Below are 15539 nucleotides of genomic sequence, written 5' to 3' on the forward strand. Positions count from 1 at the left end.
ATAAACAGTGAAAATTTCCCAACAATGGTCCAAGGTAACTCCAGCTCACTATATTCTGTCTTCTGGACACGGGGATGGGTGGGGTCTGCAGAGTACTTCATTTTCAGGATTGATGTGAGGAGTTCCTGCTCATCTTTTTCTATTGACGATGCCTCTCTATTCCAGTCTTGCTCATCTCTATGCAGCCACCACTCTTATGAACACTTTCTGCCCTCATTTGGCCAAGCCCAAGTGAGTCTCTGGGGAAAAATGATGATTGTAGAGACTATTCCAACAAGTAGACAGATTGTATGACCTTGAAGACCAATTGATTTCAAGAGAGCCATCTAAAAGTGGGCGTTTTGATGTCCAATCAAGCAAAGGCTTGAGCTGGACATGAGTGACCTATGACCCCCCTGTGTGCAGCCGCCTGAACACATTTAAAGATACTTAAATCAATATATTTGCTCATCCATCCTTGGCCAGTAGGAGTCTGAATGCATCCTGAAACTACCGAGCTAGTACTATCCATGCATGTGCAACTAAATGTTTGATGTTAACACATCAAACAAAGATAACGGCTTCAAATCATACACTCGACAATTACGACTCTAGATTTTACTTAAAAATTGAACAAATGTTTCACCCAAGCAAAACAATACTTCAAAATGGGCCATATAGCTTAGAAATTATAATTGCGAAAGGCAAAATAGCAATAAAAGCAACAGCTTCAGTGTCTAAAACTAAATCTGGCACAAGATTTGCAGGTGTTGGCGAGTTATTCGAGAGTCTTCTTGAGGAACTCAACGAGAAGATGATGAGGGAAACCAAAATCCAACTCAATCAACACAAAGCCCTGTGAGATGGAGGGAAGGAGAGAAGCAACGTTACAGAGAATGACGAAAAGGGCAGGGAACAAAAGGAAATCATTTAAAAGAGCACACTCACATCTCGGGGATGGATGTTTGGGTTGAATATGTCGAACAGGTAAGCTCCCTGTTTGTCCAACAACCGGGTTATCTCAATCGCAAGAACTGCAAAACACAACAGTATTACTAAAAACCTGGAACGGAACCTGGACTGAATGCAAAAAATACCCATCCAACATCCATCCTTCTAGCCATCGGTCTGTCTGTATATCTATGAAATCACCAGCGTTGTTTTTTTTTTGTCTGTTAGCAACATAACTAAAAAATTAATCAATGGAGCCTCAACTTCTCCTCCTCAATATTGCGGATACTCCTCTTCAGATTGCAGATACTGTAGCGATTTCTTGAAAAACGGGGGTACACATTGCGTTTAGCAGGATTATGGATTTTTAAAAATCCGGATTTTTCTATTTACTTATAATGGATGCTTTAAAAAAATCATATATTTTAAAATATGCATTAAACTCATTCACCAAACATCACATTCGTGAAATAGTCAAATGTGCAGTATCATACAAAATGTCTTCTAGATCTGATCCAGAATGAGGTCAGGAACAAATATTTAATTTTAACCTTGAAAACCGCATTTATGGATTCAAAAATCATTTATTAAATGATCATTGATTAATTACATTTATTTATTAATTCATTTATTAAATTATCATTTATGAATGATCATTTAATATACACATCAACTCTGATTCACTTTCACTTTTCATGTTTGGTGTATAAAGATAACAAGAACAATTTAGAGCCTTTTGGTGCTGATCCAGATCACCGTGTGGACGGTGTAAATCCAGTTACAAGGGGAATGAGCTGCTTAGCGGAGGTCTGCACTTACTGAGTGTTTTTCTAATCTCATGTGTTTTGGGCAACTTCATTCATTTTCCAAACGCTACACCCCGGACAAGCCGCCAGTTCATCGCAGGGCAACACAGAGACAGACAATCAGCCACACACACTCACACCTACGGGCAATTTAGTGTCACCAATCAGCCTAGGCTGCATGTTTTTGGTGGTGGGAGGAAGCCGGAGAACCCGGAGAGAACCCACGCAGACACGGGGAGAACATGCAAACTCCTCACAGAAAGGACACAAGCCGGGTTCGAACCCGCAACCACCTTGCTGTGAGGCAACAGCGCATGCCACTGGTTTTGGGAAACTTGACGTGTGTTATTTTTGTAATAAATTATCTTCGACTTCCGTGAATTGATAGGTTTCATTGAGAATGTAAGAACATTTCTTTTTGTTAATTAAAGCATCTAAAAATGTTCTCACGTATACAAATAAAAGTATGAACAGGGAATTTGATATAATATGAGATTGTGCATACAGAAGATTCCATTTATGGACAAATCAGCAGTAAGGAAGCATTGAAAGGACTCTAATGGATATTAATATTGTTAAAACGTTCAATGTGGATGTGTAAATCCAATTAGGAGTGGAATAAGCTGCTTGGTGGAGGTTTTTCTCTGTGAGTGCTTTTCTTGTTGTTGTTGTTGTTATGTCCATATATTGTTTTCTTACCAGACAGCACTTTTGGAATGCCAATCTTTCCCACAGCTTCTCTTATGAACTCCAGTTGTGTCTCATGCAGCAACTGGAAATTGGCAATTATTAATGAGTATCAATGAAGTTGTATTTAACATCCAAATATTAAAACATCTATATTATTCTAACAACCACTTTTATCTAAAATAATTTTAATTAAAAGAGAAAATATTTACTTTCATCATATCATATTGAATTGTAACAGGAAATCATTTACAAAAATATATTTCTTATTCATATACCGTAACTTACTGTCAAAATGTTTAGCTTTTATAAATAGTAAAGCTTTATCTTTATTTAAATTTACTGCAATTTAAAAATTGTCATTGAGGAAAAACAAAAGTTAAATAAATAAACCAAAGACTCACCAGCTGGTTTTGGAAGGGCAGCTCAGCTTTGTCTACAAAGATCCTGGAGAGAAAGGAGAGTCAGTGCACATCAAACTGAGGATTAAACATAAAGCTGGATTTACAAACCACGGCATTGTCTCATCGTCTACAGGCTCAGTAGGTCGAGTAAAAATGAACACAGAAGTTCTTACTCTGATGAGACACTGTGCAATAACAGTTTCTTGTCAGCGTAGGATGCAGTGACGGTCACAGCCACAGCCTAGATATTGAAAACAAACCAAGAACCAGTATTGACGTAACAATATATTGGTGTGAACCACAACACAACTGAATTGAATCCTCCTTTCTAACCGATGCACCTGCAGTCGTCAGGTCCTTTTCTCAGGGACCTTCTAAATATCAGAGACTCTCACACAGGTAAACAGCATATGCAGTGGAAGTCACTGGCAAGAACCTCATATTTATTTATTTCTATGGTCAAAAGCATCCTTTGTGTTCATGTGCTGAAAATAAGTCCAAATAAGTGGCAGCGTACCGTTTCGAAAAAGAGTATTGGTAAGGTTTGACTCCCACAGTAGAGATTCCCAGAAGCCTTCGTCCAGACAGTTGTACCTGAGGTGGATGTGTTTAGATAAGGAACAGTGGAACTCCACACTCTTAACTCCGGAGAACCTGATTCCAGCAGACACTGAACGCACAAACAAATAAAAATAAAAAAAGAATATTTGTCATGCAACAAAGATTTATATGTTTGTATTTTTGGGATGTGCATGATGAGGATGTTTTCCATGATACCTTTCTAATAAATTCAGGTGTAGCACTGGATAAATGTTCCTTTATAGGGTCCTGGAATCACAATCCCAGAATGAAAAATTAAATGCGAATAATTTCACTTTAAAGATCCATGTTCAAATATTTTACAAGCAAACATGGAGTTTTTGTGACTGCAGAACCAAAAGGATTATTAGTCAGTTTACTGTGATCTCTTATCAACAGGACTTTGTATCCAACCTGGATTCTTTGCAGGTTACTCTGTGGTGGCAACAAACTCACAGTTAGTTGCTCTCCAGTGATATTCAGTTGGAAACGGCCATCGTGGTGGGCAGCAGCAATCATCGGGTTAAATAACTCATCTGGAGTTGAAGGAAATTACATCTTTTAGCACAAAGGAGTACCATTTGCAATATCACCTAGCAGTAATCTCATGACACAGTAGCTAAATATAACGTATGCGATGGTAACATAACCCTAGAAATTAGAATGACATCAGACTTATTATTAGTTTGACAACTGACGCCTCACAGTAGTAGATTTTCCAAGAAACCCCGTAAAATAAATTAAGACAATGTAGATCATGAGATATGGAATATTTATGCTATGATTCCTGCCAGGACTTCAATGTATTCTTGAATTCTTCCCGTTTTAGTGTTTTCCAGTCATAACTTCTCCTGTTATTTCAGTGCCGTCACCACATCCCTTCACTCAATCAAGTTCATCCACTGTGCCTGCGTTTTCTCAGCTGCCTGCAACCCGTCTCACAATCAGCCTCCCCTCTGCATGGATGCGCTCAACTCATCTTATTTTATTTTTATTCTTGTTTATTTATTTTTATTTGTTTCGATCATGTAAACAACAAATAATAAAAATGATAAAAGAACAAGCCAAAGCAAGGAAACAATGCCGAATACATATACACGTACATATACATATTAATACACACACACAACAGCATATAATAATAATGCATAATAACTTAAATAATAATAATAACCATAATTCACTAACTATGCAGTTTACAGCTCATCTTAAACGAAAATATGAAGCAGAAATACTCACCTGACAACCAAAAGTACAGCATCCTGTTTTCAGTCAGCTGACTGGGGTGGAAAACAGATTCACTGATGACAGCAGAAGTATTTTTGTACTTGGTCAGCCCCTAGTATGAACAGAACGACAAACTTACTGAAACAGAAATACTTATTTACATGTAAACTCAGTTGTGAAGTATTAATAGAACATGATGCAAGTGTGAGGAGGCAGAGTCCTGAGACAGAGTAGTAAACTCATTAACTACGAGTATTAATAATCTCTATGTACATATGAGCATAGTCAATTAAAACTCGTCTGAAACACTTGTAAGATGATGTACAACCCCAAGTCCAAAAAGGTTTAGACATTGTTGAAGTGCAACACAATGCAATGATTTGCAATCATTTGTAGAATAAATTCTTGTAATTTCACAACAAATATTAAACGTCTCACAAACAGTTCAGGATATTTGGCTTTTGGCTGACGTTAATGGAAAGTGTAAAATGTTTGCAATACAGTGACCATGAATGTAGGGCATTTCAATAGATTCATGCGATGGCGGGTTTCTCATCTCAAGAAATCTATTGAAATAGAAAGAGACAACTGTGGTGGGAAAATACACACATGCACACCTACACACACACACACACACACACACACACACACACACACACACACACACAAATCAATGTCTCAATTATAGCTCGACAAAGACTTCCAATGTTGTTTACAAGTCAACTTATTGTCTGCTCAGGCTTGGCCTCCCACTATTCAAGCCATCGAGCTTCTGGGGTACAGATTTACCAGCCTCTGTGATGACTCAGCTGGTCCCATAGGCCTTCTATGGGATTTGGGTCTGGAGAAAGTGCAGGCCACTCCATTCGAGGTAGTAGTCCAGTCTCACATTGGGGTCACATCTCCCTGAGGATGTGACCCCAATGAGCTGGAGCATTGTCACGCATGAAGATGAGGTTAGGCCTGTGTTTTCCATCCAGGGCCACAGTGATTGGATTAATGAGGTTTTATTCAGGTAGAATGGGCTGGTCACTGCGCCATTCACAAAGTGTAGGGCAGGTTTATATTGACTAGACACACCTGCTGATGCACGGCGCGCTCCTCGACGCCTCCAGCACCCTTTTGCAGACATCATTTCTGCTCGCTGTGAATCAGCTTTCATCAGAGACCAGGACCGAGGCCCGCTAGTCTCTCATCCAGCATAAATGCTCCCTGGCCCATGCAAGGTGATGACGTCTGTGCCGGGTGGCGTTCTAGCACGCAGGCCACGCTGATGTAAACAGTTTTTCTCAGCTCAGCGGCCACTGTCATCCGAGAACATCCCGTTTGAAGCCTCCCAGTGTCAAAGCCAAACATCCCTAACTTTTGTGAGTCGTGTATTCCATGCCCACACTGATAATTCATTCATTTTCTTGAGACAATCAGTAATTTCAACATTTCTAATATGTTGGAACTGATTCATGTCTATCATTTATTTACCTCATCTTTTCTTTTAACAATATTTAGTAAATGTTTGGGAGGAGAGAACACTGACTGTTAAAGTTTCAATGTGGAAGTCTGTTCTTCATGAAGCTTCATGTGTTTCCAATGAGGTGGGGGGGCAGGTTTGACCTGGACTCTTTGACTCTGAAGCTCCTGGGAGGCAGCAGAATGACGGTACATTGTTTTGATAGAATAAACAGAGGCAACCCTGAAAAAGTCCTCTGAAAGGCACCAGATGCCTTTTCAGTAGTCGTTTGTGTCTTTCAGGGGTGTCAGAGGTGTCCAAACTCTTCCATGGAAGGCGCGAAACACTCCAAGTTTCCTTTCCAAGCGTCTCTCCAGCAGCTGATAGCTAATGAGTACCTTTTCTCAAATTGAAGGAGGTGTTCATAATTAAAATCACCTGCTTCAGGAACCGGCTGGAAGTAAAACCTGCAGCGTCTCGGCCCTTCATGGAACCGTTTGGGCACCCCTGAACTATGTGAAGTGAGTGTGGGGGAGTGTGTGAGCGTGTGAATGGGTGAATGTGAGGCCTAATTGTGAAACGCTTTGGGCACCGCGAAGGTGTAGAAAGTGCTATATAAATGCAATCCATTTACTATAACTCACTCCTGGAGGGTTACGGTTGTCATTAATTGTAATATGTGAATATAAATGTTTTTAAATTGTTGGACTCTTTACCTTAGATTCTGGCAAATTTTCAATTGATTTGAATGTCAGACGGAATTATCATATGATATTCTGTTTTATTAATGTTATGCTGAGCGGCCCAACTGTTTGTTTTTTTTGATTGTGTTGCATGTTGTGCCTTTATTTTTGGCCATTATTTTACCTTGTGGTATGATTCAATGTAGTTAGCGGTGATGACGGGGGGAGCGGTCACGCCGATGTCCACACTGATGTCTCCGTCTGTGAGGAATTTCTCTGTGGAAATGAACTAATTTTGAGACTCATGCCAGATCAGATATGAACACCAACACATTTGAGACAGCTATACTGTCTATACCAGCAGTCTCAAACTCAAACTACCTGGGGGCCACAGGAGGCGGAGTCTGGGGGACGTCGGTGATGACCATTTCTTTTGTTAGTTTAGCTTAGTTTTACACTAATGATGATGTGTTGTTCCAATAGTTATATATATTACGTATTATATACATAAACAATGGGATACAGTTATTTAGTGTGATTTTTTTATAATGGATCCAAGGATACATTCAAGCCAACGCCGATGCGCCGTCAACTTTATGACCGAGGTGGGTCGGACTCGGAAGTGGGGTGGCGAGTGGCCCGATGGGACGCCCCCCCCCCGGTGACATTGCTAACGAAACATCGGTGTCGGCCGTTAATCTGATCATCAATTTGCAGATTCATTATGATAACAAATCATCTGCATGCATCGTCACGATCGTATCGGCGTCCCGAGGAAACCCGCAGCACATGTGGAGCAGCAATGGAGAATGTTGCTGTAGACAAGTAGGTTGAAAACTTGACCCTCTTTTCAGCATTTTTAACAATCATAAACTCATAAAGACATTCTTGAGATAGCATTCATTAAATAAAACAAAATAACTCATGAAACTCGCCGGCCGCATCAACATTAAACTTTCATATCATCCTCCGGTACGCAGATTATCATCTATCAGATCTAGCTCCTCCCATCACCTGCGCCGCCGTGACCACCTGACTTCCATCTGTTTAATCTCATCCCTTCATATATTCTGCTCAGACACTACACCCTTGCCAGATTGCCGTGATTCCGCTCCATCATTCTAGCACTCTATATCCTGATTCCTGTTTATCTGCCCTGCCTGGTTTTTGGGATCTGTCTGCCTGCCTATCCTGATTAGCCGGTTTCAAATCAAATCAAATAGAAATACCTTTATCGTCATTATTCCGTTAATAACTAAACAGTAAGTTTGTGACCTCGGCCCTGTTTTTTTGGGACGGCCTCAATGCCTGCCCCTATCCTGATTTGTCTGCTAGTTTGGACTGACTGCCTGGTTTTGAACTATAAAGCTCAGTTTCTGGATTATCCTTCTCATGTCGTGCATTTGGGTTCAAATCTGCCTCGGCCCGTGACACACAACCGATGTGGAAGAGAAAGTAAAGTTTAAAAACATCAGTAACTACAAGGATGAATGGAGAGAGGGCAGAAGGGGAGTCAGTTTGTACAACAGTCAACTCGGGAATGTTGGCGTTTCGTTGTAAGTACAGTAATACCTGGAGACACAAGCGTTCCGATACGAGCAAGCCTGCAAGCAACAGTCTTCTTCGAGATGCGAGCATAAACGTGAGCTACAAGCAACTTCCAGATGTTGACTCTGTCAACATATATACGTGTGCGTGTGTGTGTGTATATATATATATATTTATTTCATAATGGCCCTCTCACATCGTTTCGGCCCAAGGCAGGTAAAAACCCAAACGCACAACTGTCAAAGGGGAATCTGCGAGGTGTGGCGTCTGAGCTGAGTGCATGTGGAGTCGGGGCTGAAGAGCGATTAGCTGCAGGTGAGCGCGGGAGCACAGGTGACCGGAATGGGCTGATTGCAGGAGGAGGATCTGGAAGACAGGAGGAGTTAGTGCAGGGACACACATACACACCTGCTGTGTCTTGTATGAAATCAGCCAATATATTTGCCACCTTGTTTATCTCCTGACAAATCTGCATTTGTAGAACAGAAAAAGCAGACATTGGCTTATTTTTCATAACTTTCAGCGACAGACTGAAAAGTGACGTGTAAAAGATGAAGTTTATTTTTTTCTACCTGTCCTTTTATGGCCATTTTGACAGTGAAGGTGATAAAATCAGTGAAGAGCCTTTTGAGCCAGTTTGGTCTGATCCGAAACAGAAAGCATATTTCCACAAGGTTGAAACACTTACAAAGGGCAAACGCTTCTCGCGCTGCTCTGTCGAGTACGTGAGGGCTCGCTAATGCAACTTACTGTTTGTCTCCTTGTAAATGCAGATGCAGCTTGTGAAAATCCAGATAGCAATCTGATGTGTCTGCCGCTACCTTTCCTTCTCCACAGTCTGACGGGAGATGGAAATAACAATGAGCATATGTTTGGGGGTACACGATAAGACGAGATCTCATTGTATTACTTTGCATCATCCGGTGCTGGAAGTGAAACAAATAGGTTACAGTTCACTAAACACTTAAATGCATCATTATGTGCCGTGAGGTCACGAGATCGCAAATGTAATGTACGTAAGCATGATGGCTCATGGTGGAAAAATATCACAGATGAATCTGTTTACTGCCTTGCACAGAGACACTGTGGCAGTGAGTTTGGTGCCGAAACAACATAGCTAACGGTAAAGACACGGTCCATGTGCAAATTAAATGGAATAAACCATGCCAGGTGTCATCGATTCAAACTACAAATTCTCAGAAAATTAAAGCCTCTCATTTAGCACAATGTGGTTTTGTTTCATGTCCTAACAGAGGCTCAAATGTATTCATTTTAACTCATTGAGTGCCAGCCATTTTCAACTCAGCTATATGCAGAGAGCCCCTGTTTTCACATATTTTTTCAGACTTTCCAAAACCGACAGAATATCCTTTACTCTGACTATGCAAACGCCAAACCTGCCAAATGAAAGTAACTCCGTTACGGAGTTATTTGCCGTTGAAGAGAGGCGGATTTCAATGTCAGGGTTGCCAGTGAATGTTTGGGTTTTTAAAAAAATGTCTTTAGAGGTGATTGGCACTCAAAGAGTTAAGTTAGGAAAAGAAATGTCAGCAAAAATTCGTTTTACTCACAGACAATAAAATACTTACAAAGTTTGGGGTTGATTCCAAGATCAATCTTTGAGTAAATTTCAAAGTCGATTGAATGTAAAAGGTTGACACTAGATGAAAAAGAAGTAAAACAAAAGTATCAACAACTAGTGTAATATTATCTTCTGTCCTTGTTCTAATAATGCTGTGCTGTTCCACGAAGGCTCTAGAGAACAGAACAATCATTGGGGTTGCTTTGAGTGGATAAACATAAAGTCAGACTCACAGCCAGCTGCCGTAGCCGTACTGGATGGTCCCTTTGAAGACCACAGACACGTTGCTTATCGCCATGGCAATGCCTTTTCCTGGATGAAGATCAAATTCACTCCGGCCAATCGACAAGTTTTGAATTTCCAAACTGGTCAATGGAGAAAATGTTCATGATTATAGAGACTTTGTTTGCTCCCACTGTGCAAGTGTGTATACTATGTATGCACGTGTGTGTGTGTGTGTGTGTGTGTGTGTGTGTGTGTTTCCTCATACTTGTCCAGGCCATATTTGATGATGCCTATTAGGAACAAGGATTTCTCTCCCTTCAGACTTGGGTATCGTGCATGCTGGAATGCGGCTTCAATCACTTTAGTGGTTTTCTCATTCACTGCCAACAGACAGATACTACTTAAATACAGGTGTGTAGCAGTCAGGTAAGGAAGCACAAACCACACAAGCAGTGGCGCTCCCACGTACACATACTGTATAAGCCACTGTAAAAAAAAAAAAATCAGAATCAAAAATTACTGACTGGATTCTTTGCAAAAAGTTAGAAAAACAAACAAACCACTTTTCTACCAGCAGGTTGCTAGTGCTGTTTGCTCGTGCTACGAAAAGGGAAAAACCCCGACCAGATGCAATGATGCACAGAAAGAATACGGCTTTCTTTAGGACGTTAAATGATTCACATTTTAAACACTTGTGATTTTGAGAAGCATGGATGCGAAATCCATCATGAACTCCCTAATTTTGTCCAGGAAAGCCAAATTACGACTGTTTAAATTGAGTAGGCATCAGAAATCTCAAATCGCCACTTACGTACAACAGCTGCAGGGTAGGTAAGACGGCACACGGCACCGGTGAGTCTGTAGGCCAACGCCGGATCCTGCAGGCAGGCGTGGGAAGCCCCAAACCCAGAGAGCAACAGCAGGAGCAGTACCTCTGAGAAAACCTCCCGGGTCATTGTGCACCTCTCTGAGAGTCGGTCGAGACTTTTGACCGTGTGGAAATGTTTTTCATTTAACTGTAAGTTGACGTTTCCCTCTGCTGCAACCGAAGCGCTGTCACACAGCTGAATCCGGGATTCTCCTCAGCAGTACTTGTCAGTCTCAGCCCACGTCCATGGGACTTTAAAAGTCTTCTTTTAGGTCCCTGCTAGACCTAAATTCCTTTGAGACTGTGGCTGATCTGTTTTTGTACACAATAAACGACGCAAAATTCAGCCAACCTTCTCAGAATTTCTTTGGTTCTTTCTGAGGGAATAATTTACCCCTTCCACTAACTCAGTTCGTCTCACTGCCAGATCGGCTCTGTGTGCTGCAGATATCTACTGGAACCCTTGTCCTTTATCCAATCAGTGAGGGGTCCTTGATGGAAGGACAAACACTGACTCAGATTTGCCCCCCTTAGACTGGTCAAAGTACAACCTTGTGTATCATACAAAGCCTCAGGCTTTAATGCTGTGCTGTTCCACGAAGGCTTGAGTATCATACAAAGCCTCAGGCTTTGTATGATGATGATGAATATATTTATTAGATAGAATGTTAGAGTACAAGTACAGTCACACAGTAGCATGTATTACAGTACAAATAACGTCAAACATCCTGTCTAAAAGGAGCATTTCAAAAAAGCCCTTGCGGGCTTGTTTCCGTTGAAAGTCCTTCGTACATAAATCATCCACAAATAACAATACAAATAAAAATAAAACCAATATTAAATTACGCAATTGATGCAACGTAACATTAGAAACACAAAAATAAAATGTTATTACACCGCCAGTGCAAACTAACAATTAATCTAAAATAAATTACACCACTGATGCAAAATGACAATAAATAACTTACATAAATTACAATAAATTACTAAAGCAATTAATACGTGCAACATAGGTGGACAAAAAAAAGGAGGGGGGGTTTGATCCGGAGAGAGTCGTGATGACTATCTCCGTTTCTGTCCCCCTAAAAGGTGTATTTTTAGGGCCTTTTTGAAGGAGGCCAAAGAGGTGCATGTTTTGAGGGCGGGAGTCAATCTGTTCCACCCTTGGGTGGCCGTATTGTAGAAAGATGATTTACCCATGTTAGTCCTATAGGAGGGGGTAATCAGGTTGTTGTTTGAGCTCCCTCTAGTGTTGTGGCTGTGGGTGTCACTAAATTACTGCCACTTATTACTTATTACTGACGCCCAGCCCATCCCTCAGTTTTTTGGCTGAGTATTTTTTGTTATAGACTGATTCCCTCGCCTCTGTCTCTGCACTTTGGGCTTAAGTATATTGTAAAGTGGCACTCGTCATGAAAAAGGTTGACAGTATGTATTGAAATTATGTATGAAGCATGACATTAAGAATTCGTTCAAGATAGGTCTTGAAGAGCTGACTTGGGGCGGCTGTGGCTCAGTTGTTAGAGTGGCTCATCCAGTGATCGGTAAATCAGTGGTTCGACTATCAGCTCGCATGTCGAAGTGTCCTTGGGCAAGACACAGAAGCCCAAATGCTCCCAGTGGGTCTCGCAGCACCTTGCATGGCAGCAGCCGCCCACTGGGGTGTGAATGTGTGGGTGAATGAGAGGCCTAATTGTAAAGCGCTTTGAGCACCGCAATGGTGGAAGAAAGTGTTTTATACACTACCGTTCAAAGGTTTGGGGTCACCCAGACAAAGGAAGGTCAGTTTCATAGCTTCTCTAACCAGCTAAACTGTTTTCAGTTTCTAATGATCCATTCGCCTTCTGACGCAATGAGCAAACACGTTGTAGCATGAGAACACTGGATTGATAGTTGCTGGGAATGGGCCTCGATACACCGACGTAGGTGTTGCACCAAAAACCAGACGTTTGCAGCTAGAATAGTCGTTTATCACATTAGCAATGTGTATTTCTGATTAGTTTAAAGTTATCATTGAAACAAAAACCCAGTGCATTTCTTTAAAGAAAAAAGGACATTTCAAAGTGACCTCAAACTTTTGAACAGTAGTGTAAGTGCAGTCCATTGACTTGTCAATGAAAGCAAACAAACGTAGCTGAAAGGGAAACGTAGACTGTGTTGGCTCCAAGTCTGGGGAAAGACCTCCTCTGTCGTTGGCTTTCCACCACAGCCTTGAAAAGAAACGGTCACAACGCAAACAAAAATAGTGGCATTTTGCAAGGAGAAAGACTTCGTATGGTCCTCACATGTCTCGTATAACTAAATATTAGCTTTTGCTGAACTTTAGACTTGATCCCTCACTCAGTGGCAAATGATGTTTTATCCTATCTGAGATAAATATATAAATGTAAACAACCAGCCTGTCCTCGTTCGGAGTTATCTCGTTAAATGTATTTTTGTTAAGGCAGTGTTTTTGTATTAAACCCTTTTAAGGTGTCTGGCCGTCTATTATCATCTTTAGTATTGTTTATACAGCATTTTTATTTGATTTTATTAAAATAAAAACTATCGTACGTTTATCTGCGCTGCATTATCGGGTCCAAATCCTTAACATCCATTCACGGATTCAAAAATCAGGTAAAAATACACATCAACTACGATTCACTTTCACTTTTCATTGTTGGTGTATAAAGATACCAAGAACAATTTCGAACCTTTTGGTGATGATCCAGATCACCACGTGGACGGTGTACATCCAATTATGAGGGGAATGAGCTGCTTGGCAGAGGTCTGTGCTCCCTGAGTGCTTTTATAGTGAACTATAAAAGCACCTAGTTTTATAATACTTTAATAACCTTATCACTGTTTCTCTGTATGCTTCTAAATGTTGAGCAGCCAGACTGGCTCAGGACATATTCTGGTCCTCACTATGTAAGAAGTACAAGAAGGTAGTTCTTAGATAGTGGTAAGAACTACCACTGGTATTATTGCCCTCAAACAATATCGCCAACAAATCCACACAATGACAAACAAAACATTGAAGCTAATATTTATGCATCTGTTGGTCTCTATCTAAACACATTTCTTACATTTACAATCAACTCTCAAGGGAAGCAACATAAATGTAGCACAAACAGGAAAGTATTAACTTTACAGCGGGGGCTGATTAGGTAAATAAAACAGAAGAATTAAATTACTTTTACCCTTTTGACACACGCAACCGCTGACATTAAAGAAAATAGTAAAACAAATTGTATTTATACCTTCTACATTAACAAAACATGCACCAATTGCAATATTCATGTGCAAAATTGATGACTTTGAACATGGCAAAATGATAGTGACGTAATTATTAAATTGCATAATTTAATACGTCACACATTTGAATATTAGAATAAGGAAGGACAGCATTTTTAGTTGATAAAGTTACACAAAAGTAAAGGCGGCTCAGCTTCAAGTCTATTACATATTTTGAAGTTGTGGCCGCCATAGATTAAACAGCACTGGCCTGGTTTTCACTCCTAAATGGAGACTAAAATTAAACTCTTAAAACAAAAAAACTCTGAATCAACACTCCATATGTGAATATATTTGCATAGCACACAGATTAAATGCTAGCATTTTATTTATTTATTTTACACGAGTCACGCAAGCTCTCGAACCAAATGCACGGTTGCACTCTGTGGAGAGGATCTTGCACGTTTGTACAAATTGTCTGTTTTGGTAGAGCCGCCATATCTTCCTTGAGGTTTTTGTTTTGTTGGGTTGGGTTTCTTATTATTATTCATATTCTGCGGATCTGTCTCTGTCCTCTATACACTTACCAATGTAACCGATGGCTGATTCAGCATATTCCTCTGAGACAAGTCCCATATCGTATGTGGCTGCCTGCTTGAAGATGTCCTGCAGTATGGTGATAAGCATGCTTCTGTATTCGGTGAAGATAGCAACAACCAAATTTAGCCAATTGTTGTTGTGTTAAAATGTTGAATACTGTATTTGAATTCTATATATTCAACATGCCTTTCAAATATTCTGATTTTTTTTTCCAAATCGGTCATTTCACCATTGTTAAACCTAAGCTTCGTGTGCACACGCGTAGTTCAAATGGACACGAAACACAATCAACCTCAGATTATTGATCCGCGTCATATTCTTCATTTAGAAAACTCGCAAGCTGAATTCCAGACGATGGGAAAGGACGTGAACCTACCGAGTGGAGGAATGAGATTAGTAAAAGGAATCAGGTTAAAGGTTTGTACTTCATTCAATCTTCTGACGTCGCCTCCCGTTGTTTCAGGTAGTTGAACTTGTCTTCAAAGTCCCCGTGATGGGGCTGAAATAAAAACCGTTAGTAGACACAGTCGGCTGAGTTGGATGATTCTTGTCCTTTGTTCGCAGCTGACATTTGGAATTTCTCTGGTGTTGTCATCGGGAAGCCCAGTTATTCTTCAGATGCATGAATGCAATGTCTTTCTTGACTCCACACATACTCTTCCCTTCCATCCGCTTCTCGAGCCACCCGCTCATAGCTAGGAGCAAATAAATAACTTGTTTCTATCCATCTCTCGTGG

General features: G+C 40.5%; 1 protein-coding gene across 1 annotated transcript; it reads right to left on the reverse strand.

Moving 5' to 3' along the window:
* Window positions 1-656: 656 nt before the first annotated feature.
* Window positions 657-11074, reverse strand: cetp (cholesteryl ester transfer protein, plasma). The gene is made up of 17 exons (XM_068739716.1): window positions 10930-11074; window positions 10384-10498; window positions 10127-10258; window positions 9901-9971; window positions 9062-9149; window positions 8884-8953; window positions 8720-8780; window positions 6948-7039; window positions 4646-4745; window positions 3863-3942; window positions 3605-3655; window positions 3345-3497; window positions 3001-3068; window positions 2828-2870; window positions 2436-2508; window positions 928-1013; window positions 657-835 (listed from the first exon to the last, which is right to left on the reverse strand). The coding sequence occupies exons 1-17, from the start codon at window positions 11072-11074 to the stop codon at window positions 758-760; spliced, it is 1506 nt and encodes a 501-aa protein (XP_068595817.1). The 3' UTR covers window positions 657-757.
* Between the last annotated feature and the right edge of the window lie 4465 nt (window positions 11075-15539).

Source organism: Brachionichthys hirsutus, chromosome 5 (genome assembly GCF_040956055.1).
Source record: "Brachionichthys hirsutus isolate HB-005 chromosome 5, CSIRO-AGI_Bhir_v1, whole genome shotgun sequence".
NCBI lineage: Eukaryota > Metazoa > Chordata > Actinopteri > Lophiiformes > Brachionichthyidae > Brachionichthys > Brachionichthys hirsutus.

Coding starts and splice junctions, on each gene's coding strand:
- cetp (XM_068739716.1), bottom strand. CDS start 11,074: ATGACCCGGGAGGTTTTCTCAGAGGTACTGCTCCTGCTGTTGCTCTCT. Junction 3,498..3,604: donor CACCTGAATTTATTAGAAAG/GTATCATGGAAA, acceptor TTGTGCGTTCAG/TGTCTGCTGGAATCAGGTTC. Junction 3,069..3,344: donor CAATACTCTTTTTCGAAACG/GTACGCTGCCAC, acceptor TTCAATATCTAG/GCTGTGGCTGTGACCGTCAC.